The sequence below is a fragment of the Zootoca vivipara genome, chromosome Z2 (genome assembly GCF_965207765.1).
Source record: "Zootoca vivipara chromosome Z2, rZooViv2.hap1.1, whole genome shotgun sequence".
Lineage (NCBI taxonomy): Eukaryota > Metazoa > Chordata > Lepidosauria > Squamata > Lacertidae > Zootoca > Zootoca vivipara.
Window position 1 is genome coordinate 47957676 of NC_142585.1, and position 25421 is coordinate 47983096.

A 25421-nucleotide genomic window follows, 5' to 3' on the forward strand; every position below is an offset into this window, starting at 1 on the left:
CAATTTACAAATGGAACACGCTCAACAGGAAGCGAAACATGTTCTTATTCCAAGGCAAAGTTCACAAACCAAAACACCTACTTCCGGGTTTTCAGCATTCTTAATCCAAATTGTTCATGAACTAAGCTATTCTTAAACCAAGGTACCACTGTATGGCCAGTTGAAAAGGAAATGCTTCCCTTATAGAAGTACCTGTGGGGTCTATTGCTACCTCACAGGGCTCAGTTGTTCCATGAACCATTTTGTATGCTACATTTAGTGGACCAACTGTTTGCTGTGTTTTGATCTGTCCAAAATTGCCTACCTGCAGAAAGGTTCTGCACAGCTGTCCCACACAACAGCTCATTCAAAAAGAGGTGGTATCTGAACAATGGTGGATTCTCTCTCTTGTCATTAAACATTGCATTAACCCATCTTTTGCTAACCTGTGGTCCTCCTGCTGTTTTGAACAACAACTCCAATCATCCCTGCTGACTGGCTATGCTGACTGAGGCTGATGGGAGCTAGAGTACAACATCATCTACAGAGCATAATGTTTGCAACGCCTGCATTAAACAAACCTTAGAAAACTTTTGTGGCAGCATTTAAGAAAGTGATGGGAAACGGTGTTATTGTTATTATTGTTGTTATTTATTTATTTATTTATTGTGTTTTTGTTGTGAAAAATAAATGCAATAGTTGCTTCTTGCATTTATGTCAGGAGTTTGGGGTTTGTTGATTCTAATAACTTATTCCAAACATCCAGAAGCCTTGGTAGTATAGCTTAGCATACTCACACCTACCTAGAAGCCCAAGTGACTTGCTGATAATATTGATGCCTTCATTTTGTTCTTTTTGCAGAAGCAGCAGAACCAAGAGATTATGAACCAGCTGGAGAAGGTAATATGCACTGCTTGAGAGATACGTACAGCCAGTTCATTATTCACACCAGGAGCAGGAAGCATAGTATACTGTGGGAATGGGTGGCACTGATTCATCCCAACACTGGAAAAAAGATTTATGGAAATGGTTCCATTTAGCAACACTTAAGGAATATAATCTCACCTTGTTGCTTTCCGCTGCTGCTTGGATAGCTCCATCAGCAGTGCCACATAATCCTGGAAGCAGCTGGCTGTTGGTTGGAAACACACCATGAAATAAGAGCAGTCCTCCTAGTGAGCAGCTTGTGTGTATTGACTGTTGTGTGGAGCCACTGACACCTAGAAACGTTTGTAGGAGCTTTACCATGAGAACCAAGATGCATCTGGGTCTGGATGTTTAGACAGTCAGCATAGCATAACCATCAGCATTTATTCACTTTTCACTTGAGTTTGGTTTTTGTTAATGGTAAAAGGGAAATAATCTGAAGTTATCTTCCATTTTTGTTGTTTTGGGTTTCACAATGTTGGCTCTTAACACCCAACCCAGTAAAAAGCAGTAGACTGAGCTAATTTACAGTGCCATCCTGCGACTCAGAAGTTCCATTGTTTGTTTGTTTTAAATTGCTTACTCCCAGGTACATATGCATCAAACTGCAGCCTGATTCCTACTTATGTTGGTTCCAAGTTAAAATTTAAACCCTTCAGGTATTTTGTCACAGCTTCCTGGCTTCTGATTGTGTTAAGATTGCCAGAGCTCCATTATTCTGTTTCAACAATTTCATTCCATGGAGGCTGCTGTTTATGACCAAATATATGCTCTTCACAACATTCTAGGATACATACTACCATCTTTTTAAGTATTTTGAAATATTTATTAAGCTGAACCTAGTTGCCCTTTTTTATTTAGAAAGTCTCTGACCTGAGTTGTGAAAATCTTAAACTAAATACGGTACACTTTCACTGCATTACCTTGTACTGTATAACATTTCCACATGTTTGCAAGCCAAATATTTGCAGCACTGGGTTAGAATGTTAGCAATAGAATCTGTCCAATAGAACTAAGTGGATGGCAACAAAGAGGGGCTGACTTCAGGGAAACTGGGGGGGGGACCATAAAAAGCTGTTGCTTCTTAGCAGCAGCAAGGAAGCTCAGGCCAATGGGCCTGATTAGGCTCATCAGGCCTCCCCATTTCTCCCATGAGGCATGCCCCCTCTCCCTAGTGGCTATTTTTCTTTATTTCTTTCTTTTTTTAAAAAAACCACTGTTCATTGAAGACTTAGGGAAGTTTACCAGGAAAAAGATTTTATTTTACAAGCAAAATTGGTATCAGAAAAAGTGTGTCAGGAGATAGACTTATTGCAAGAAACGGTAATTTAGTGGATGTTACAGGCTTCTAAACAAGATGGCAAACGTGCAACTTATATATTTTAATGTTTAATAGACTATTGTGTTTTATTTTTCTGTTGGAAGCCGCCCAGAGTGGCTGGGGAAACCCAGCCAGATGGGCGGGGAATAAATTATTATTATTATTATTATTATTATTATTATTATTATTATTATTATTTCTTTCAGTTCCTCTATTAATATACCAAACCAGGTGATCACCACACTCCTCCTAACTGGTTTGGGATTATATTTGTCTCATCAGAAGTTCTGTTCCCTTCTTACTGAATTGAGACCTCACAACTCCACTTCTCTTGTCTCAAATTTAGCTACCCAGTTCTCACTTCTCTGTATACTCTCAAAATACACTAATCACTGTCTTCCAGTATAAGCTCAGAGACTTCTTTCTCTGGCTGTAGATCTTTTCCTCAGCGTGGATGTTACACAAACAGCTCAGAGGCTTTATCCCTTTCCAGCTGAATGCCAGGAACCCAACTCTCAACTGATTTTTCTTTTTACCTCAAAAGGACTTTCCCCACCCCCACCCCGGCTAGCTGTACTCACAGCCAAACAGAGCAAGTCTCTTGTGGAATTCTGTGGCACAGCATCACCAGACTCTGGCATACCTGAGCTTTTCATCACATCCCGCTAGGCCATTTTGGCCAAGCCACGCCCATGTGCCCTATGCCTGACTTTATATACAACTTCAGGTGGGTAGGTAGAGATCTGGCTGAGACAAAAAGGGCTTATGTGCAGCAGTGGTGGGTAGACAGTACGCGTGAGACCTTAATGCTTAGAATGAATATTGGTCATATAAGAGAAAGATTAGAAATCTAATATGCTATTTCTACGTCATGTTTTCACAGGAAAAGAAGGGGTTTGAGCAGAAATTTTCAAAGGAACAAGCAGCACTGCGAGAACAGTTACAGGTAGATAAACTACTGTATATCGTACATCAGCCCCCAATTAATTTTCTGACTGCACACTGAAGTTCACGTTTGGCAATATATATTTCTGCTTCTAGTTACTTATCCTTTCAGTGATTATGACATAGGAATTCTAGGTAGGAAGTTCTCTTTTGATCCAATTGTTCTGTGCTTTGAAGGTCCACATTCAGACGATAGGAATCCTGGTTTCTGAGAAATCTGAGCTGCAGACAGCCCTTGCACATACGCAGCAGGCCGCTCGTCAGAAAGCAGGTAGGCAACACCCTAAGCCTTCTGGCTAACATGATGCTCTTGAATACTGCACCAGTTGACTTAAACATTTTTTGTAATCTTTGGGCTCAGGAGGCAGTTATGCCGTTGATGATTCAGTGACACAGCAAAATGATTTCATCATTTTTGGTTTGGCTGTGGCTGTAGGTGCTGTAGGCATTGGGAGAAGTGGGCATATAAGCATCTGTAGGCTTCCTGGAAATAGATGTTTGAATCCTTCCTCAGTAATCCTTTGGAAACAATAAAATAATAAAACAGACCAAGAAAGCTCGAAAGACAAGAAAGTAAAAATACTAGTATACTGGACCTAGCATTATGAAAATCATAAAATGAGTTAAGTTCTGACCCTTTTGCAATTCTCTTATATTCCAAAATGCTTCTGTAAAAAAGCCTTTACAAGAGTATGTATTAATTATGGATACATTAGCATAGCAAATTCTGACATAATAAAGGAGATACAAATCTGATTATGTTATGGAAAAATGGGGGCAAGTTATCACATATTTGGAATCTGACCAAATGAAATGAGTCAAGCCAAATAAGCAGAAAACTATGTTGGTACAAACTGCCTTAGAATCTGTTGCGCTCATGTTTATTTGCTGTTTTTATGCTAAGTAAAGTTTTTATGTTAACCAAAATAAAAGTGAGCAACTGGTGAGAGTAATTGTACATTTACTTATTTTTCTTGTTTGTTGGGAGGGAGGGAGAGTTATATTTCAGTATTTTATGTAGCCATGCTGCTGCATTTTGCACCACTTGCTGTTTTCCAGACAGCTTCTAAAACATCTAATCCAGCAGTAGTCAGGGATGGGTAACCCTGAGAAATAATGGAGCATGATAAATCTTGGCCAGATTCTGTTGATGACTGATTGGCATGGGGGGGGAGCATAAAGTGATGGTCCACACCTGCCAGTTTGATTGCTTGGGTTCCATTGCAACATAACCTTATTTTACTTGGGCAGGAGAAGCAGAGGACCTTGCTACACGGGTTCAGTCTTGTCGTCAAAGGATATCTGAGCTGGAGCACACCCTTTCCTCCCTCTCTACGCAGCAGAAGCAGACAGACAAAGTAAGAATTCCCTATATGTCATTCTTTCTACTATCTCTTACATTTGGTGTTTCCTTCTTTGGGAGGCTGGACTACCTTCCGTCCCTAGGTGTTCATAAAATTCCAGTAGACACCTCAGGTGGGTGGGTGGGTGTGGAATGAATTGAGAGTGTCTGTTGGTTTCGTTTGGATTAATATGCTTGGCACTTTGTTAGCTTTGCCAAATGGCCTGTCTGTCAGGGAAACCCAGGGGCATTGTTCTCATTCAGTGGATCAATTTGGCATTGACAACCATCCAACTGTCTCCATCTCAGTCTCATCTAATTACTGATGTCAAGTGTAGAGTCTCTCTGTGCAGATAGAGCCAAAACATTGTATCAGATGCTGTTTTGGGTCATAGGCAGACATATCCTATGGTTTCATTTGGTATACAGGTGAGGTGGTCTTGGCAGTCTGCATTTTGCTTCAGCAGAACTCAAACTTGCAAATTATTGTTTTTAGCTTCCTGGTTTATGTGTGGTGGATGGAGAGATCTCTGCTAAAAATAACCCGAACATGTGACACGAATAACAATATAGTATACAAGTCTGTTTTAGAGCAATGGCATAACTTGAGTGGGTTGCAGACTTAACATATTTTTGAAGATGTTGGCAGGTGGGAAGGGTTGCACTGGGGGACCATTTGTCTATGAAGGACAACTGTATGGATGTATGACATGCTCACCCCTTCTTAGTTTTTGGAAACAAGCAAATCTTCATTCCTCATGGTTGTAGAGGTATGTTTGAAAGTGCAGTCACCAACAAACAAATAAAATGCTTAAAGGGTTCAAAATAAAAAAGTAGAAAGATTATGAGTCTTCATGCCATTGTGGGATTTCCACCCTATTTTCTAAGGCTATAGGTCTAGGTCTTTTTCAGAGACTGGCTCTCACTTTAAGGTGTATCTTTTAATAAGCTATTAATAAGCTTAATAAGCTATTAATAGTATCTGGCTGAATTATGTAAGTCCACTGAAGGCTTCAAGGCCTATTCCAGGTTTGAGGGAGCCCTTAACAATGGGCTTCCTGGGGGGTGTTGTTCACCCTAAACAGTGGATGCTAAAAAGTTAGTTATTCTGAACTGCACTGCGTAATTCCAAGATCCAAGAACCCTAAGCTCCCTCATTGATTTATGTGTTTGTTGTTGTTGGCAGCATAATAAAGAGCTGGCAAAGGAACGAGATGGCCTGAAACTGGAAGTCTACAAGCAAAGGTGGGGTTTGCTATTTTTTCCGCAACATTATTATCCAGTTTTTCTACTTTCAAAAATTTAAACAGTGGATGTCTTCCATAGTACTTCCCTCTCTTCTATTAACCCACAGGCTAACCTACTTCACAGGATGGTTGTGAGAGTAAATGTGGGGGTGGGGACGAAGGAGCCATGAGCCTAAGTGCCTTGGAGTAAGGGCAGAAGAAATATTTGTAAATAGTTTAAGGACTGATTTAGAGGAATATATGGCCAATGTGAGATTTGAACTAGGGTCTCCTAGCACACCCCATTAGTTCCTATGCTGCATCAGATTTCTCAGCAAGCTGCTATCTTATATCCTTGACACAAACTGTGATGATGCTGGCCAGACGTAAGGATTGGAACACAGCCATGCCCACCACATGCTTTCCTTGCAGAAGACCCCCAGCATCTGGTTAAAAGGGTTGGGTGATAGGAAAGATCCTTTGCTTGAATCTCTGGAGAGCTGCTGCTTATCAGAAAAGATACTACTGGGCTAGCTGGGCCCAATGGTCTACACTGGGATAAGGCAACTTTTCCTTTGCTGCCTCTGATGGAGTTTCCATGAGCAGGCGGGGCTTTTTTATTTGTAATAGTTGTGCTGTAGAAGATATTTTGGTAGCTGTGGCTTTTTCAGCCTTTCATGAAAAGCTGCACCTGGGGAATGCATGCCAACTTTAAATGATTACTAAAATGTGGGAGGCAACTAGCAACCAGTGCAGCTGTTTCAGAATAGGAGTTATATAGGATTGGCCCATTGAAACCCTTGCTACTGCATTCTGCACTAGTTGCAACTTTTGGATCACTTGCAAGGGCAGCCCCACATAAAATGTATTAGTAGTCCATCCCGGAGGATACCTACTTATTTTTTCCCCCTCCCGTAGTAAAAACAGTGAAGAATTCAAGCAGCAAAACTCTGAACTGTCTGAGAAGCTGCGAACCTTGATCTCTGAAAACTCAGCAATGAAGCTGGACGTGGAGGATTTGCACAAGAAACTGGAGATGGCGGAACTGATGATTCAGCAGGTGATGGTTAGGTCGCTGGGAATACTGCTGCCTCTTGCAGCGCAGCATGTCATATAGCTGTGGAAGGGTTCTGAATAAAGCTACTCCTCACTCCCAGCACTTAGCATGGTATTCTTTTAAATCTGAGAAATGGTCTTTCGCAAGCACTTCTGAGCATTGAAAGGAAGCCTGGCATTTGACTAGTTTTTTCCCCCTACTAGGGCTTCTTGACCCATTAATGCATCAGCTCACATGACCAATAGGTATGATGTGTGTTGTAGTCCAGCAACATCTGGAGGGCCACGGTTTCCCTATCCTTGCCTAAAGGTTATGTTCCTTGAAGGTTCTGAGGGAAGGGACTGCTCTTGTGAGAAATTATTCTTATTTCAAACTGATATGGTTGTACATCTTAACTGGAGTTCTTTCTACTCTGCACCCCAAAATGGAGAGCTTCACTCAACATATTTATCCACTTTCCCTCTTTTTCTTTTTCTATAATATTTTTATTAGTTTTCAGTTACAATAATCCAATAATAGCCTCATTATAACAATGCCAAATTATAATACAGTTACTACTCCCAATCGTTCAGATGCCAAATCGTATAATTTAAGTGGCCTCCTGCGTGCTAGAATTGGTTTGATGATTTACTTTATTTCTGCATTCCAAAATCTTACTCATCTCAATTACACTCCAGTCAAAATAACAATTCCTTATAAATCTATAGGCAAAGCATTCAATCTATATTCTTATTCTTCCTGTGTGTGACAATTATTCTGTCCGTGGCATTCTTCCTGTCCTTATAAAATATAATGTCTATCTTTTCCCAGGCATTGCTGCCTCTCCATCATGCCTTGAGCAGAGCTAATATCCCATTGTTGCTATTTATTCACTTTTTCAAAGCATTTGCACTTGTGGGTACTGGATTGCAGAGAGAATGGAGGGCATGTGGATTAAAATGTAGATTACTAGGTGTGGGGGAGAAGGTAGTAGCCAAGGATGAAAGAGCTGTGATGACCTTTGAAGTTGCAATCCATGGCATTCAATCCCAGTGTCTGTTCTATAGCCATGAGTGCTAGAAACTTGGAAGCTTGAAAAAGGAAAGCTATTTTTAACCCATTTCCTTATGAAGATTTTCCCTTGTGCTTAAGTAGGGGAAAAAAATGCAATTCTGGCTATTCTCTCTCTCTTGCCACCCCCCCCAATAGATATGTTAACCCTTTGTCTATAATCCATGAGCCAAATTAAAAGGCACTGTAGAAGCATGGAAATCCTCTTGTGGACTTCTGGGATGGGGAGGGAGGGAGGGAGGGAGGGAGGGAGGGAGGGAGGGAGGGAGGGAGGGAAGGAAGGAAGGAAGGAAGGAAGGAAGGAAGGAAGGAAGGAAGGAAGGAAGGAAGAAAAGTGGCAAGGGATTTCAGTGTTTACCATAACCATTTGTTTGATTCTCTTGCCAGTTTGCAAACCAGCCAGGAATCCCAGATGCCACTCAACAGCTGCAAATGGCACTGGAAGAAAGAGCAAACCTAGAAACACAAATTTCCCAGGTAGGTCCCTCTGCCATGGGTTTTGGGCTGTGGGCTTCACAGAAGAGTCCCTTAGCTTCATTCCCAGGAAGGGTGTTTTCTTTATTCACAATATTTGGCTTATGCTTTCTTTTTTCTCTTTGCTTGCTGGGCAGATGTCTGAGTCGATCCAGCAACTGCAGACTGAACGGGATCAGTATGTCCAAAAGCTGAAAGAGGAAGGGGGAATCTGGCAGCAACGAGTACAGTTGCTTTCTGACCAGGTAAGGACAGCTTCTCTTGCACTAAATAGCAGGCAGATATCTTTCTGGTAATATAACAATGGAGAGATTTACTTTCTGCATGAAAGGCATGGAAGGATAGCAACACTAGTCTTCCCTTTCCAATTCCTGTGGTGTAGGTCCAGGCTCTGGCAGAAGAAAAGGACCTGAGTACAACTCGAATTCAGGAGCTGGAAGCCAATCTGTCGGAGCTGATCAGCAGCCAGGCTGGTAAGGTTCAGTGTTCAGAAACTGCAGCTTAAAGCAAGGCCTTCTTGCATACTTTGCCATTCCCTTTTCCCCTAAACATACTCTGTTCCACACAAGCTCACCTGTTCAATCCCGTCTTTTTACTCCGTGCTGTAGCACAGTGCTATGCAAAAGTTCCGATGTTCAATTCCTAGCTACTCCTTTATACATACATATACAGTGGTATCTCGGTTTTTGAACATAATTTAATACAGAAAATTGAGAAAAATAACATATACACTCAGCGGAAGCCATTCTACTTCCAAGGCACATTTGAAAACCAAAACGTTCATCCATGGAGATGTTCGAAAACCAAGGTACCACTGTATATGGATCTGGTTGCAGGTGATAGGAAAGACCCAAGAACCTGGTGAGCTGCTGCTGATTAAAGTAGATAGTACTGAGCTAGCTGGATCAATTGTTTAAATAAGGCCATTAACCATGCCTTCTATTATGTTGCTCCAATTTCCGTCTATTATGTTGGTGCAATTTCCCCCATCTTATCAGTCAGAGGCTCTCCTCTTAATTCTTTTGCAGAGGATTGACCAACATTTCTCTCCCCCCACATTCTATTCTTAAGTGTACACCTTAAGATGCCAAGTGTGCCTGCAGCAAATGTGTTTACACCTGCATGTATCCTGTAGACACACATGTGTTAGAGCACCTTGATTTGTCCATGCTTCCTGTGGAGTGAACACTCCATGGCAGATTTGGGCTTGCCTTTTGTTTAAGGCAGTGTTGGCCGAACCTAGCCTTCCAACTGTTTTTGGACTACAACTCCCATCATCCCTAGTTAACAGGACCCAGTGGTCAGGTATGATGGGAATTGTAGACCCAAAACAGCTGGAGGGCCAAGTTTGGCCATCACTGGTTTAAGGCAACAAAAGGGACCTTTTGGTCAAGCAAATTCTCCGCCCTTTTATGGTTATTCTTGAACAACAACATGGCCTGACTACCAAGTTTATGTGTGTTAAATTTGAGTGTGCCACAATCACATAGAAGTGTGGAAACACAAACTGTGACAATACTAAATGTATATGCAACCTGAAGACTTCACATATACAATGTATCTGAAAAGGCAAGTAAGATTCAGGAAGAGCAATGTTCAAAATATCAAAAGTCCAATATAAAGTGCCAAAAGTCCAATAATAAAGTGCTACAATGTATCATGTGTCCTCGTCTGTTTTCCGACGGGCGGCTAGCTTCTTCCCCGTTTCACTGGTATAGTTTCCTCAGGGGACGGACTTTATCTTGGATAACAAATTATTATAATGCACTGTAAGCGTTTATACCTTTTAAAACAGTATACAAAAATATCTAAAGTTACTTACCTAAAAATTCATATATTAAGGCTTAACAAGGCTGAAGAAGCTCACAGACCTCAAGGGTTGGCAAGATTAAATTCAACAGTTACTTGCAAGGTTAAATACAATGTTTTTTCAAATCATACAATCATCACAGGAAATATATAAACTTACAACACAATCTTAAAGATTCAATAGATCTCATGAGTATCCTGAAAGTATTCACCACCATACCATTGAAATGCCCTCACTTACAAAAAAAGCACTAAATTCTGCTTGAAGATTTAGACCTGCCGGGGCTAGTGATCCAAATCTATGTACAGTATCTATCTATTCTGAGTCTTACTTGCCTTTTCAGATACATTGTATATATGAAGTCTTCTGGTTGCATATACATTTAGTATTTTCACGGTTTGTTTGTGTTTCCATTATTCTGATATTACTACTGTGCTGTCTGTTATTGCTGCTACAATCACATAGAAAGCTGAGGTCCAATTTAAGGGGCAAAGGGAGCTGACCCAGCCCCGCCCCTTTAAAGTGCTCTACATTTGGCCAGGCTCACTTCCATTATCAGCGCATAAACAATGGGGGGAAAGTGCCTGAGTTGTGTGTGCTGGGGGGGGGGGGGAGTAAGCCACTGCTTTTACTCCTGAAGTTGGCCATGAACAGTCTCCCTCTCTGACTTGACCTCCTAGTAGTGAAGCCCCTGGAAAGTGATCCTGCCCCCCATTTGGGGCCCACAGAAGCTGAGCTGCGCTTGCAAGAAGAGCTCATTCGGTTACAGGAGGAGAAGGAGGAGCTTCGTGGGCAGTGCCAAGCCCAGATGCGGGACAATGAGCAGCTGAGCCGCCTCAATCAGGAGCAGGAGGAGCAGCTGCAGGAGTTGGAAAAGACAGTACAGCGCTACAGTGAGGAGACTGTGGACAGGCAGCAGATCCTGGAGAACATGCAGAGTGACAAGGCAACCATCAGCCGAGCCATGACTCAGAACCGGGAGCTCAAGGAGCAGCTGGCAGAGCTGCAGAATGGCTTTGTCAAACTGGTATGTTCCTCCTTGTGGTGAGAGGTAGTGGCCCCCTTTGCTGTCCAGCCGGAAACTTCCAGTGCTAGGGATGTTTGAACTCTAGAAGGAAGCCATCGAGCACCAAGGGAACCCTTGTAGATTGTTGCAAAGGTTCTCTTTCCTCCACTGTTTCACTCTCCCTTGGTTGTTTTTGTTCCCTGTTTGTCTTGAGGAAACAGTGTCTTTTTCTTGGTCCCGTAATGGTCAACAATTTCAGTCCCATTTTGTTTCTGGCTAATGCTGACTGCCTACATGTTGCCTGAAATCTCTGCTGTATCTAAAAACCAATCTTATCGCCCTAATTGGCTACAGAGGGAGACTTGAAATGACTTGCTCACAGACCTGTGTATTTATGCATTAAATGAAGTAGCCTTCTGTTTGGAGAGCAGTGGTTGCCCCCTGTTCCGAGTACAACACACGTAAACCTTCAGGTTTTCTGAAGCTTTTCCTATGTATGTTGCTAAATGTGGACACTTTGTCTCTGAAGCTCAAAACAAGTATGCTAAAATATTTTAGCTAGCTGTACCCGGGTTTCATAATAAGTCATACACGTGTGTAGTTTTAATATAGGAAGTGCATAAAGGACCTTTTAGTTTGCAGACAAGTATCTGAACCACAGAGTCTAGGGCTTGCTGATCAGAAGGTCAGCGGTTCGAATCCCTGCGACGGGGTGAGCTCCCGTTGCTTGGTCCCTGCTCCTGCCCACCTAGGAGTTCATAAGCACATCAAAGTGCAAGTAGATAAATAGGTACCGCTCCGGTGGGAAGGTAAACGGTGTTTCTGTGCACTGCTCTGGTTCGCCAGAAGCGGCTTAGTCATGCTGGCCACATGACCTGGAAGCTGTATGCCGGCTTCCTCGGCCAGTAATGCAAGATGAGCGCCGCAACCCCAGAGTCTGTCACAACTGGATCTAATGGTCAGGGGTCCCTTTACCTATCTGAACCTTATAGTTTCAGGGAGAGAGGGAGGAGCTTAAATGTTAGCAGTTTAATGGCTCAGAAAGCAGAGGAGTTGTGGGTGGTGCTTCTGTTAACCAGGGTGAAACTTCTGCACAACTCCCTGGCCTAAAAAGCCTCTGTTAAAATACTTTTATACTTAGTCCAATGCTCTTAAGGCTCTTTTCCTTTCCCCCATGGTTTCCTTCTCCTTCATCACCTATCCCCTATTTTAGGTTGCTCCCAAGCCATTATGATTTCTGACAGGGATGCAGAAGGTTCCATAACAATAGGCTGATACGTACTTCACGACTACTGGGGAGATTTGTAGTGCTGCCTCATTTGGCTGCCTTATGTCTTCACAGACCAATGAGAACATGGAGGTGACGAGTGCCTTGCAGTCAGAGCAGCATGTGAAGAAAGAGTTGGCCAAGAAGATTGGAGAGCTGCAAGAGAAGCTGGCTGAGCTCAAGGAGACGGTAATGCTCTGGCTGGGGTACCACTGTAATTGAAGGGAGCCAGTAATAGGGCATGTGGGGCCGGGGCAAAGGCAGTAGCCTATGGGTGGCACAAAGCAGTGGGGTGAGGTCTTCTCCTTGCATACATTTCCTCAAGTGTTGAGCTGTTGTCCTTGAGACTGTCTTAGGAAATTACTCTTGCAGTTCCTGAGGTTAGGCTACATAGTTTAACCATCTGACTGAAATGAAGAATAGTGTCGGAAGAGCTTCTCTACCCAGCAGAATTCAGAGCAGCCTGGCTTGAGTGGAAGAGAGATGTTCACTCCTCTTGAAATAATTTTGGTTTTTCAAATCCAGTCTGTGGTGTCTGAAGGATTCCAAAATGTTTGTATTCTGATTCCAAAGATCTGCCAGTTTCTTTACCTGCCTTCTAGTTCTTCACTAGTTGTCTCCCCCACACAAACAGCGGTTTGGTGTTAGCAAACCATAGTTTTCATAGTTTCAAATCCTTTGAATACATCCTAGCATTATGTGGCCAGGGAGAGAAGCATATGGGAATTTATAGAAGTTATACCAAAAATTATAGGCAGGGCCAGATCTAGTCTTTGTCTCTCACTGGGGAAGGAAGCCAATGGTTCTCCCTTAGCATTTTTCTCCTGGTAGGATGCTCTTTTTAAAAAGAGATAGAAGGGATGTAACAATATGGAAGAACCACCAGGGGCAGCCTGCATGTGTTTCCTGGGAGACGTCTTAAGGAGGTTCTGCATAAACTTTACTTAAACAAAACTTAAAGTTGCCTGAGTTGCAGTAATCAGTCTTGCAGTCTTAAAAACATAGATGTGGTTCCTGCCAGGAGATGACATGACTGGGGAGAAGTGCATGGACAGGACAAGGGGTCGGCCCCCTCCCCTGCTGTATAGTATTAGATCTAGAGCCTGGGTTAGATCCTGCTACCATCACATCTGGTTGTACCTGTAGCCAGTTCTGTACATAGTCACATTTACTGCTGGGGTATAGAGCTGGGCAATGTCTGGTTTTCAGGATCATGATATATCAACAGCTAAACATTGTGATATACCGATATAGAACGCTGTCTGAAATAAGGCTGGAACTCTGAAGAGACAAACCGGGTAATCTCCTGGCAATTGCTACTACATAGGGAGTCTAAAACTTACAAAATTTAACTTCTCTTTAACATACTGCTACAACTGTTAATTTATAGTACAGGTAATTTTTAAACTAGCACATTTTCTCAAAAATTAAAGCTGTAGAAATTAGTAGCATAGATATTAAAAGTAATGTGAGAAAATGTTCCCTAAAAGACATGAGGGAGACACAGAACGGGAGAAGGGAGGAAGGATGCTTAAACAAGAGGGCAAGGTTTATTTTCATTTTCTTTAAGTCAGAAGTAAAGAACCCAGTTTATTTTTCCACGGGCCAAGCAGCAGCTTCCAAGAGAGCCCCAGCTGAGGGCAGCAGCAGTTCAAATGGCAGGGCCAGGCAGCAACTTGGGGGGTGGTCCTGGGGAGGCGAGGCCGAAAGGGCTTCCTGCTTTTGTGAGGACCCCGGTATGGCTCAGGTGTCAGGGTCTTGTGGGCAGGCAGAGATAGCCCAAAGAAAGAGGAAGGAAGGAAGGGGAAAGGGACTCCCAGCAAGAAGCTTGGAGCTGGCTCGGACTGGGTCTCCCTCAACCACCTAGCAGCCTGGCGCCTGCACTTAAAACAAGAAGCTCATGAGGAAAGTTCCCGGGTAGGCTGCTTTCTTCAGCAGCTGCTCTTGTGATTCATTGCAGGAGACAGAGGAGAGTTGAGGGGCAGCAGGAATGGGGAGAGGAGCAATGACCGAATTCACGGTTTTTCCCACATCGTGATTTTTGCATAGCACATGCACACCTTGTGATTCACGATATTTCACCACATCAAATGTTATGAAACCATTGCCACGAGGTGGACTTCAGACTGGTTTTGGACAATATTGATACATTGTCAAGCCCTACTGAGGTGGGGGAGAGAAGGGGGATTGTGTGTTACATGTATGGAGAGAGAGAGAGAGCACCACCTCTGGACTGCTGCTTTGGTAACCAGCTTATTTCCCTCCCCATCGTAGGAGGCTCAGAAAACACAGGAGGCTCAAGCCCTTCAGGAGCAGCGGGATCAGTATTATAACCACCTCCAGCAGTACACTGCAGCATACCAGCAACTAGCCACAGAGAAAGAGGAGTTGCACAAGCAATATCTTCTTCAGACGCAGCTCATGGATCGGTTGCAGCACGAAGAAGTCCAGGGCAAGGTGGCTGTGGAGATGCATTTCAAGGAGCTGCAGGAAGCCAAGGTAAGAGTTGGAGCTTGGGAGGACTGCTAAGAAGGGCTGTGGAGGTTAAAACTGATTAGGTCCAGGAGGATTCGGTCTTCATCTGAAACCTGCTTGGTCCTGGGCTGCAGCTGCCCAGGTCATCTGAATCATGCACCAAGTGAAAAACAATTCAATGCTAGGAATAATTAATGCTGACATGCATACATTTGCGTGGTATTGCATAATTCTAATGGTGCAATTGGGCCTTTGCCAGCTTTGAGTGAGAGCTTGGGTGTGGTATGCAAGGTGACAAGTGCCTGAGGTAGGAGCTGATGTACTGGAAATCCCAACTCTGGTGGTTGGATGTTGGAATGAGAAGGGCTTTCCAAATGTTTGTTTTTCCGGTTCTGGGTCAGTAGTTGTAGTAGAAGGGAATCACACGAAGCCTTTGTGTTGTGTTGGGTCAGCGTGCTTTTGTGGAAGAAGCAGCCAAAACATCTGCCTCTTTCTTGAAGGAAAGCCTGGAGATGATTTCTAAAGAAAACAAGGAGCTGCAGGCTCAGGTCAGCCAGCTCATGGCAGAACTAGATGCAAGGATGCTTCCCAGGGTTCAAGGTGAGTTGTCTTTTCCATTAGCGGGGACACAGGGGGGCTGATCCTAGCAGGATGTTCTAACTCCTCTCTGCTGTCTTCCCTTGCTCACAGGGGATGGAGTGGAAACCGAAGAGACTGTAGAAGAGCTGAAGACTCCTGCCCTTACCATCCCAGATAATTTTGAAAGTAGAGAGGAAATGGTGAGTGCCTGGCAAGTCTTTGTGGTTTTACATGAGTGCTTCAGGAGGTGAGGGGAATAGGAAGGGCGGGCAGGGAATAACTTGGAAGCTCAGAGATGCAGCAGCCCTGAAGTTCTGTTCAAAGACTTTATGTTGAATACTGCTAGCTTCCTAGAGATGTGTTGCATTTCTAGATTTATCTTCCCTTACATTAAACATAGATTAATTTCCCCATGCTTTTAAATTGGATTATTTCTCAGCCTAGGCTTTTATCCTGCTCCTGTCCCACATTCTTCCCACCCCCCTTGTGTGCCTCCAAGCAAGCCAGAGCAAGTAAACATTGGACTCCCAACTAGTTTCCCACTTCAGTACTGGCTGGTTCCAGACAGGTTAGCTTCAGAGACAAAAAGGGCCCCTATAGACTATTTTCACATGTAATGTGTCTCAGCAGGCTTGCAGAACTTTATCAATTGGGTGTGTTTTTTGACTGTCAACTTGGCAAAGTCCCTAAAGCAAGAGATGCTGAATTTACTGAAATCATTCTGAATGCAAATGCAAACAGGCACATTCAGGGGGCTCTAGTTTTGGGGCTTATGACAATGCCTCAGCATTACCAATCCTTACAACCCAGGCACTTCCATTTTTACTGGCCCATCTAGATGACAAAGACCAGTGCAAACTTTCCAGTCTCTGCAGCCAGCTTCTTATAGTATCTTATTGAATATGTCACTGCCTCTTTCCCCAGCATACAGCAGGTACACTCTGCATTACAGGACCATCCTGAGAATGTGCTGAATTCTTGGAAAGAGTAGTCCTGGAGTTTCAGAATTGGGTAGCATTATGAAGCCAACAGTTTTGAATTGAAACAAAATAAAAAAATTCCTTCTAGTAGCACCTTAGAGACCAACTAAGTTTGTCATTGGTATGAGCTTTCGTGTGCATGCACACGGAAGTCTGTTGGCAGACCAACACGGCTACTACCTGTAACTAGTTTTGAATTGCTATTAGTTGTATCTTAGTACTGTATAGTGATTTTTGTGCTTTCAAAAGACCCTCTCCACCTCAAGAAAAGACCTGGAGCATATTTTTTCCAACACTAAGCCAAAGTTTTAGAGCATAGGTATAATGAAGGGTAAATGTGAGGGTGACTGATGAAATGAGCTACAGGCAAAAAGGAACCTTCCTAAATTCTTTCTAACCCCCTTGCAACATGTTAGCATTCATTTGATTGTGCACTTATTTCTCTCTTTAAAACAGCTATAATTCTTCATATGGTCCCCAGGATATATTTATATATTTTTTACATTTAACAACACCCTTATGCTAAACTTCAGCATATGGAATTGCATCTTAGGTAGCTTTCTTGACATCGGTTATGTCCGAAGCGGAGACTGAGCGAGAGGAGATGAGGCAGCAACTGTCTGAGCAGAGGAGGCAATGCAGAGGCCTCCTGAAGCAGATTGCCATACTGAGGAAGGAGCAGCAGCTGCATGTTGCATCTGGGGGAGGTAAGCGTGCTCCTGTGTGTGGATGTGCATATTCAGGTGTCTATTTGGATACCAGCCAAGTTGGACTAAAAGGCCATTCCTTCTGCAGTCTCTTAATCAAATTACCTGATCCTTTTCAGATTCTGCTGCAGATTCTGTTCCAGGTGAGGTTCACGAAGCCTTAAAAAGTGCCATGGAGAAGCTACAGGTGCGTGTTTAATGCTTTTGGCTACAAACCCAGACAAATAGCACATGTGCTAGTTAATGCAATACATCTTTCAGCACTTTATGAGCATGTTCCTGTGAAGGTCCCATCACTGATGAAGAGCCTTTGCCATTCTTCCTTTGCCTATTGAGCTGTGTGATGTTGGATGGACCAGTTTTCTCTTTATCAGCCACAGGGTCATGTTACTGGCTTAGCTGTCTTTGTACTGTAAGACTTCCAAACAGCTATAGTAGTTCCTCCATTCCCCAAGATCACTATAATAATTAGCACTTAATCAGATCTTCACCATGTAGGTTCTCTTCTCTCTCCCTGCCCCAATCTTTTGTGGGGGTGAGTGACTAGTGATGCTGTTTTGGAATCAGAAGATGCTTTGTGGAAGAATCAAGCGAAACAGAGGCTCTGCTTCCTAACCACGCTTTGTTTATTGTTGATACACCTCACTGCATTTTGAGTGTATATGTTCTTAAGGGATCTGATCTGAAAATCTTTAGTGTTCTAGTGACTTCCTCCCTTGGAGAGCAGCCACAAGCTTTTCCTCCTAGGCAGTCAGACCTGCCTGGCTTCTGCTGCTTTCTTTTCTAGAAATAAGATCATTTTACCTTCCAAGGGAATGGTGCCTATCTCCTGCCTATCAGTGAGAAGCTGCCCCTTGTGCTGATTATTACTGTGGTAGTGCTGGCTGCTGTGCTGGGAGGGTTTGGGTTTCTTCTTCCACATGGTCTCCCTAACATCTTCAATGGTGACTGGCTGTTGTGCTTTCTAGTCTCGATTCACAGACCTGATGCATGAGAGGGCAGAGCTGAAGGACCAGGTGGAAGAGCTGGAACATCGTTGCATACAGTTGTCTGGAGAAACGGACACTATAGGTGAGATGAATTCAGTGCCCCACTCCACATTTCACTGAGATGTCTGGGGAAATGTGACTAACAGACTAACACTTTCATTATGTGGAATTCTCTCATAGGATCCCAAAGACCTTTTCTTTTCATTTTAAAAATCTCAGTTCTCACAATGCAGGCAATCTCCACTGGTTAGGAATTACTACTCATCACCCACCTTTCCAAACCATTTTACCTTGTGTATGTAACAACCACAGAAACAACCAAATAAAGGTCTTGGGAGCAGACCTACAGAGTATGTAGGAAGCAGCTGGTATGGACCATACTAGTCCCTATCTGGTCTGCTCTCTCAGCCAGCAAAAGTGGGTGCTGTTTGCCTGTGTCAGTTTGCTTATCCTGTAAGATACCTGCCTGCATGTCAGAAAGTGTGCTGATTACAGTGTAGGGTTCGCTGAGTGAAAACACCTAGACTGTGGATGTGGTCCAGAGCCTTTCCTTATTATAACAGGAGGCCCTGCCATAGGCAGGCAGGCAGGGTCATCCCCAAAGGGGACAACACCTAAGGTGTCACCACTTTGGGAAGCCACAGGGTAAGAGGAGCTCACCTCTTGTCAGCCAGGATACGCAGGGCCAATACTCTGGGACCCGGCATGTGGCCCTCACCCATGATGAGAATCTGGTTGAGGGGAAGTTTGGTTTGGCGTGGTTTCCCTCAAGTGAGAGGCAGAAAGAGAGTGGTTGTGGATTCACCATCTTCCTCCTGATGGTGTGGTATGCACATACTATTGGACCTTAAGTTTACTATCTTTGGCCTGAATCTCTCAGTTGTGATAGATGATGGGTGCCTGAGTGTGCAGTAGCAGGGAGTTATTAAAATGCTGTCCAATCTCAGTGGTCGTGGGCAGAGGAAGATACCATTCTAGTACCAAGGCCTAGATGTTTAATCTGTGTTCCTCATTCGAGTCCTCTTCTTTGGAAAGTACTAGTAGCGTATCCACTGAGCCCTCTGGTTTGGTGATGCTGTTATTGAATGCCAGGTTGGTCTGTAATAAGACCATGTTCATCCACCATAGATGAACAGACTGATCTTACCTGCATTACTGAGACTTGGGTGAGTGAACTGGGTGAACCTGACCTTACCCAGCTATGCCCACCTGGGTACATGGTACTAGGCTATACTACCAGGTGGCTGAGGGGGAGGTGTTGATACTGTCCATAAAAACATCATCTCCTTGACCAGAAAACGTCTTGATGTTGGGACAGCCTTAGATGGTCTGTACCTGGTGTTGTTTATGAGAGACAGATTCAACTCGCTGTTGCTCTGCTGGCCACCCAGTTGCCCAGCAGCATCCCTGATCGGGCTGGCCAAGGTGAACTCTGGGGTGTTGGAGAACACCAGGGCAGTTGTCCTGGGTGTCTCCAGTAACCATTTGTAGCTACCATTGGGCCAGCTAGAGACTTCCATGGATCTATCTCAAATAGTCTTTGGTCTGACACAACATGCAGAGCATACTCTTGATACAGTCTTTGCCCCAAGTGATATGATAGACTGAGGATAAGGAGGAGTGCAGTCTACTTCCTTTTCATGGTGATATCTTTTTCCCATTATGTTTGGACTGACAATGGCCATCCCTCACTTAAGACTAGTGGGCCCACATGGATGGAAACAGATGTGTTCCTGAATGCTCTGTGGGATCTTCTGATGGAGAAAGCCCAGGTCTTGCTAGGGAACAGACAGCTGACATGATTGCTTCTGAATGTCCTCTCCGGCATTATGGAGCCTGTGAGGTCCCTTGGTCTTCTGAGGAGCTCCAGGCTATGAATCAAGGCAGAGAAAGACTGGCGTGCAAGTGGCACAACCCCACTCTGAAGCCAACCAAACACTGCTTGGAGCACATAATCATGCTTACTATGTGGCAGTGCAGGCTGCAAAAAAGGCTTATTTTGCAGCTTGCATTGCATCCTGTAGTAGCAGGATGGCAGAGATATTTATGCCCATCCCTCCTCCTTTCCCTTTTAGTTTCCACCAAAATAAAACATGTAAATAAGGAAATTGTGGAAAATCTTTAAACTTCAGAATTCTTGAGCTGATTGGTTTCATATGGCATTTTCTAGCTGAAAGTAAAAGGCAGAATACATACATTTAGCTGCATTGTGGTTTTTCATCTTTGTTCAATGTTTATAAAACCTTAGTAAGTTGCTGGTGGGAAACTTCCCTCTTCCAAAAGACCTACCTATTGTAACATGTGGATTCTGCTAGATTTCAGAACATACCAGAAGCTTTGCTTACCTTGTTTTTTTTTTCAAGGAGATGAGGTGGGGGAAACCCCATTTCATGGTTGCAGGTATAGTAAGCATGTATATGTAAGGATGAATGTGGAGCTTTCAGCACCAGCCTTTGAACAGACTTGATAAGACTCACTTCTGCCTCCTGTGTTTTAGGTGAGTACATTGCCTTGTACCAGAGTCAGAGGGCTATCCTAAAGCAGCGTCACCGGGAGAAAGAGGAGTACATCAGCCGACTGGCCCAGGACAAGGAGGAAATGAAGGTGAGCAAGGGATCTCCTCCCTTCCCACCAAAGGGCTCTCTCTGACACAGTACCGGAAGGGTGTAAACAGGGTTGGTTGGGGTATTGTGAGTTTCACACTGTTAATGAGGGCACCAACCACCCTTCGCTCCTGCACCTGGACTGCAGTGCTTACTGAAGCAGATCTCTGATTGAAGGAGGGTCCACTGTCTTTATTTACAGTGCCCTGGCACACTGGAAGAAGACCCTCAGGCAGAGTCTGGCTCATCCCATTTAAACTGGTCCGCTGAGCTCTGGGCATCTGTTGTTGTTTGTTGTTGTTGTAATCTGTGACCTTCCTGAACACCTCTGTCTGCCTGCATGCACAAAGCCACTTCCACTGCTTACAAAAATGTTTCTAAAATTACTTGGAGAGCTTTAAAAGAGGAGTAGACAAATTCATGGAGGACAATACTATCAATGGCTATTAGTCATGATGGCTGTGTTCTGCCTCCACAGATGGAGGTGGTATGCCCCCTAAGTGACAGTTGTTGGGGATTGCAAGTGGGGAGGAAACACTTGCACTCAGGTCCTACTTTGGTCCTTCCCACAGGCATCTGGTTGGCCGCTGTGAGAACAGGACCCATCCAGCAGTCCCTTCTTGTGTTCTTATATGTGTCCTGTACATAGATAACAGAAGACAAAGGGGAAGGAGACACTTGTGCTGGATAAGAAGGGTGATTCAGAATCGTGCACCTCAGATGGAAATAAAACATAGTTGACTTTCCTTAGTCAGTTACACAGTAAATTAAGGTAGAATAAAGACATAGTGGTGGTACAAGCCTGGGTCGAAGGGGAAGAGGACACCTCCAATGTTGCTGCTTTAGCTCTAAAGAAAGTAATGTATCTGGAAACTTACTTCTGGGAGCACCAAGGTTAAAAGTCTTTGCAAATCAATGTTCATGCCTTTGTGCTCCTGGTGGTGCTAACCCACTTGGTCCATTATGCCAACACAGGAGAGGGTGATGTTGGAAGAGAACAAAGGAGAACAGTGACAATGAGCATGTGCAAAGCAGAGGCGATATAGATGAGCAGAAAAATTAAGGACTTTGAGGACTAGAAACCTGAATGCTTTAAAAGCTGCCAGGAACCAATTCCAGGGACACTGGAAGAAGAAAACCTGTTCATTGTAATGGGAGGTGGTATGGTGCATGTGGGACACACAGGTGGCTCTTGGTGATTCTGTTTCCTTCTTTATACTGCTCCACTGCAGATGAAGTTACTGGAGCTCCAGGAGTTGGTGATGCGCCTAGTTGGTGAGAAGAACGAATGGTATATAAAATACATGGAGATGGCTCAAAATGTGGATCCCCAGTCTGGACCCAAGAGTGAAGCTGCTCTTACAGCAGTGAGGCATGTTGAGCTGAATGCTGCTGATGGTGAAGGTGAGCAGTGGTCATAACCAGTGAGGGAAATAGCTGCTGTGTCTTCATGGGGAGTTCTAAGCATAATTTCAGTGTCTTGGTTTAGCCCCAGAATTTGAGAAGTATCAGTAAATGTCTCTGTTTTTGAACTTTCCGCTCTCCACAAGCAACAGAAACCATCTACCACACACTAGGGTTGAGGAGAGTTTTATAGGTTTTGTGTGTGAGACTTCCAGGAAAACCTGAGACCAAAGATTTCTCTCTAGAAGTTAAACAGTGTCTGCTATCTTTCCTCCTAGGATTGCGAGAAGTGAGTTTGGCAGATGAGCCAGAACTGGAATCCACAGCTTCACAATCCCACCCATCACACACTGACAACAAAGCTCCCCAGCCTGCTTCGCAAGACCCCACCGCCAAGCAGATCATGCATCTTCTACGTGAAATTCAAAACCCCCGGGACAGGCTGGGCTCCCTCTTGCAGAACCCCTGCATTCCCTTTTTCTATCGAGCTGATGAGAATGACGAAGTCAAGATCATGGTGGTGTAACTTGGCATGGAACCTGCAAGGACGTAAAAGTGCCCCGTGTTTTCTGTCCTGTAATCCTTGGTTGCAGCAAGTGTCACACATGATGGTTGAGCTCAGTGGAATTTGAGTGCCAGGCATCCTGAGCTAGTGTTCCCCTTTTGCTCTTCCTGAGCAGATAATGTAGGGTTGTTATGTGAAGTTCAGGAGAAGACTGGTTCTCCTGGCTTCTGCTTCAGGCAGCCAGCCAGTTTCCTCAGTCAGTGACTTTTGTTCCATTTGTCATTGTAGCCATCAGCTCAGCACCTTTCTGCTAATTTATTCCAGGTTTAGATGGTTTGGATCCTCTTTTCCCCTTACCATAGATCTCTGGTTGTGTTTTTTTTTGCTTTATTGCACAGTTGGCCTCCTGCCCAAATTTAACAACCACCATAATCTCTAGCCCTCCCTAAAACAGAGAGTTCTGCAAAACATTTTCCTTTTTGTCTAATGAAATGGGACAGGCAGCTCGGGGGGGGGGGGAGAATCTGTCTCCTGTTACCATTTTGGGGTTGGCTTCTGGCTTGTTGGTGCAGATGATCTGAGGATGGGATGGAAATGTGGCTGCACTTTTGAAGGTGACATAGTTTGCTGTCTCTGTTGGATGGTTTTAATTTTTTTTAAGATGGGGAAACCTCTGTCCCCTCTTCTTTTTTTTAAGGAAATCACTGAAAAAAAATACTTTTATGTTGATATCTGGAATTTCAACTACCTTTAATTGGGTCTCCTTTCTTCCTGGTTGGGCAGTGAATTATTTTAACAGTGAGCAAGGTTGTTTGATATAATTTCCTGTGGACCCTATGCAGGAGGATGTATATCATATGTTGAGTGAAAAAGGCATTCAGAGCAGGTGCATGAGGGAGGGACAAAGATTTGCCCCATGTCTAGCTTGAATCCTACCTAGGAGGCAATCTATGTGAGATAACTTTGTACATTTGCATACAGGCAGCAGAAGTAGCTGGCTGGTGACGTAGCTGCTTGTTTGTGATCAGGGTCCTTCCTGGAGGTGAAAGTTGCTAGCAAGGTGGATGGGTATTGCTGCTGCATTGCACCTCCTTGTAAGTCATTCTGCCAGTCGCTTGCATAATAGATTGTTGTATTTTCATCAGAGCCTTTCTTTCCAGTAGAACCTGCTACAAAAAGTCCACCCAAAGGAAAAGCACACAGGGAAGCTTCTTAAATTGTAAGCTTCATCCTTCACCAGTTTTTCAGGAGAGCACGATTGTAGACTTAAATCACTGCACTCTTCCAGGAGATTGGCACAGCTGTGATGTCAGTGTTACTCCCTCAGTGCATTGTGTTGGCACTACAAAGTGGGCTTGTGAGCTCCTGTTTGCACGAATGTACATAGTGTATCTGTGTAACATTTTGTATATACCTTGAATAAAGAGGAGAAAAGTCTTTGGGCAGAATTTCGGGCTGCCAGAAGTCTTGTAATCTTGTATTTTAAAAAAAATTAAATTCATTGGTGGGAGCCAGGAATGTGATTTAATATGGAACATTGTGAAATATTTATTGGGTGTCTGGTTTCTGGGAATGTGAAAGGAAAACCTTTATTACAGAGAACTTGCATTCTATTGCAAAGATAATTTAATCCTGTTACAAATTCGTTCTTTCTGAATAAACCTGTTCCACCTATAGCACACTGTGTGTGGTTCTTATGTTCTACAAAAGATTAACAGTTTCCCTTATTGTGCAGACATGATTGAGTTGTATGCATATTGCATTCTGTTTGTCCTTGCTGAAGGGACAGCCTTCTCCACTAGAGTGTACTTTTCCCCCAGGATGGGAAGAGAAAAAATCTAGCTGCTAGGGCTGGATAATGTATCAATATTGTCCAAAACCAGTCTGAAGTCCACCTTGTGGTAATGGTTTCATAGTATTTGATGTGGTGACATATCATGAATCACAATGTGTGCATGTGCTATACAAAAATCACAATGTGGGAAAAACCATGAGTTCGGTCATTGCTCCTCTCCCCATTCCTGCTGCCCCTCAACTCTCCTGTCTCCTGCAATGAATCACAAGAGCAGCTGCTGAAGAAAGCAGCCTCCCCGGGAACTTTCCTCATGAGCTTCTTGTTTTAAGTGCAGGCGCCAGGCTGCTAGGTGGTTGAGGGAGACCCAGTCCGAGCCAGCTCCAAGCTTCTTGCTGGGAGTCCCTTTCCCCTTCCTTCCTTCCTCTTTCCTTGGGCTATCTCTGCCTGCCCACAAGACCCTGACACCCGAGCCATGCCGGGGTCCTCACAAAAGCAGTAAGCCCTTTCCGCCTCGCCTCCCCAGGACCACCCCCAAGTTGCTGCCTGGCTCTGCCATTTGAACTGCTGCTGCCCTCAGCTGGGGCTCTCTTGGAAGCTGCTGCTAGGCCCGTGGAAAAATAAACTGGGTTTTTTACTTCTGACTTAAAGAAAATGAAAATAAACCTTGCCCTCTTGTTTAAGCATCCTTCCTCCCTTCTCCCGTTCTGTGTGTGTGTTTGTGTCTCCCTCATGTCTTTTAGGGAACATTTTCTCACATTACCTTTGATATCTATGCTACTAATTTCTACAGCTTTAATTTTTGAGAAAATGTGCTAATTTAAAAATTACCTGTACTATAAAATAACAGTTAAAGAAAAGTTAAATTTTGTAAGTTTTAGACCCCCTATGTAGTAGCAATTGCCAGGAGATTACCCAGTTTGTCTCTTCAGAGTTCAGCCTTATTTCAGACATTGTTCTGTATCGGTATATCGCAATGTTAA

At 43.8% G+C, this 25421-nt stretch overlaps 1 protein-coding gene across 11 annotated transcripts in view; it reads left to right on the forward strand.

Moving 5' to 3' along the window:
• The window catches only part of GOLGA2 (golgin A2), a 52983-nt gene extending 28661 nt beyond the window's left edge, over window positions 1-24322 (forward strand). For 8 of the 11 annotated variants that reach the window (XM_035133354.3, XM_088665330.1, XM_035133357.3 and 5 more), the window contains 20 exons: window positions 841-879; window positions 3111-3173; window positions 3350-3443; window positions 4424-4530; window positions 5701-5759; window positions 6659-6800; window positions 8235-8324; window positions 8459-8566; window positions 8704-8794; window positions 10812-11158; window positions 12480-12593; window positions 14679-14903; window positions 15380-15479; window positions 15570-15658; window positions 16992-17145; window positions 17265-17332; window positions 18114-18216; window positions 20632-20738; window positions 21970-22141; window positions 22420-24322. In XM_035133354.3, coding sequence (XP_034989245.2) covers window positions 841-879; window positions 3111-3173; window positions 3350-3443; window positions 4424-4530; window positions 5701-5759; window positions 6659-6800; window positions 8235-8324; window positions 8459-8566; window positions 8704-8794; window positions 10812-11158; window positions 12480-12593; window positions 14679-14903; window positions 15380-15479; window positions 15570-15658; window positions 16992-17145; window positions 17265-17332; window positions 18114-18216; window positions 20632-20738; window positions 21970-22141; window positions 22420-22667 — 2520 coding nt within the window. In that variant the 3' untranslated portion in view covers window positions 22668-24322. The remainder of the gene's footprint in view (window positions 1-840; window positions 880-3110; window positions 3174-3349; window positions 3444-4423; window positions 4531-5700; window positions 5760-6658; window positions 6801-8234; window positions 8325-8458; window positions 8567-8703; window positions 8795-10811; window positions 11159-12479; window positions 12594-14678; window positions 14904-15379; window positions 15480-15569; window positions 15659-16991; window positions 17146-17264; window positions 17333-18113; window positions 18217-20631; window positions 20739-21969; window positions 22142-22419) is intronic. The other 3 variants (XM_088665328.1, XM_088665327.1, XM_088665329.1) reach the window with 1 other exon arrangement.
• Window positions 24323-25421: the final 1099 nt, after the last annotated feature.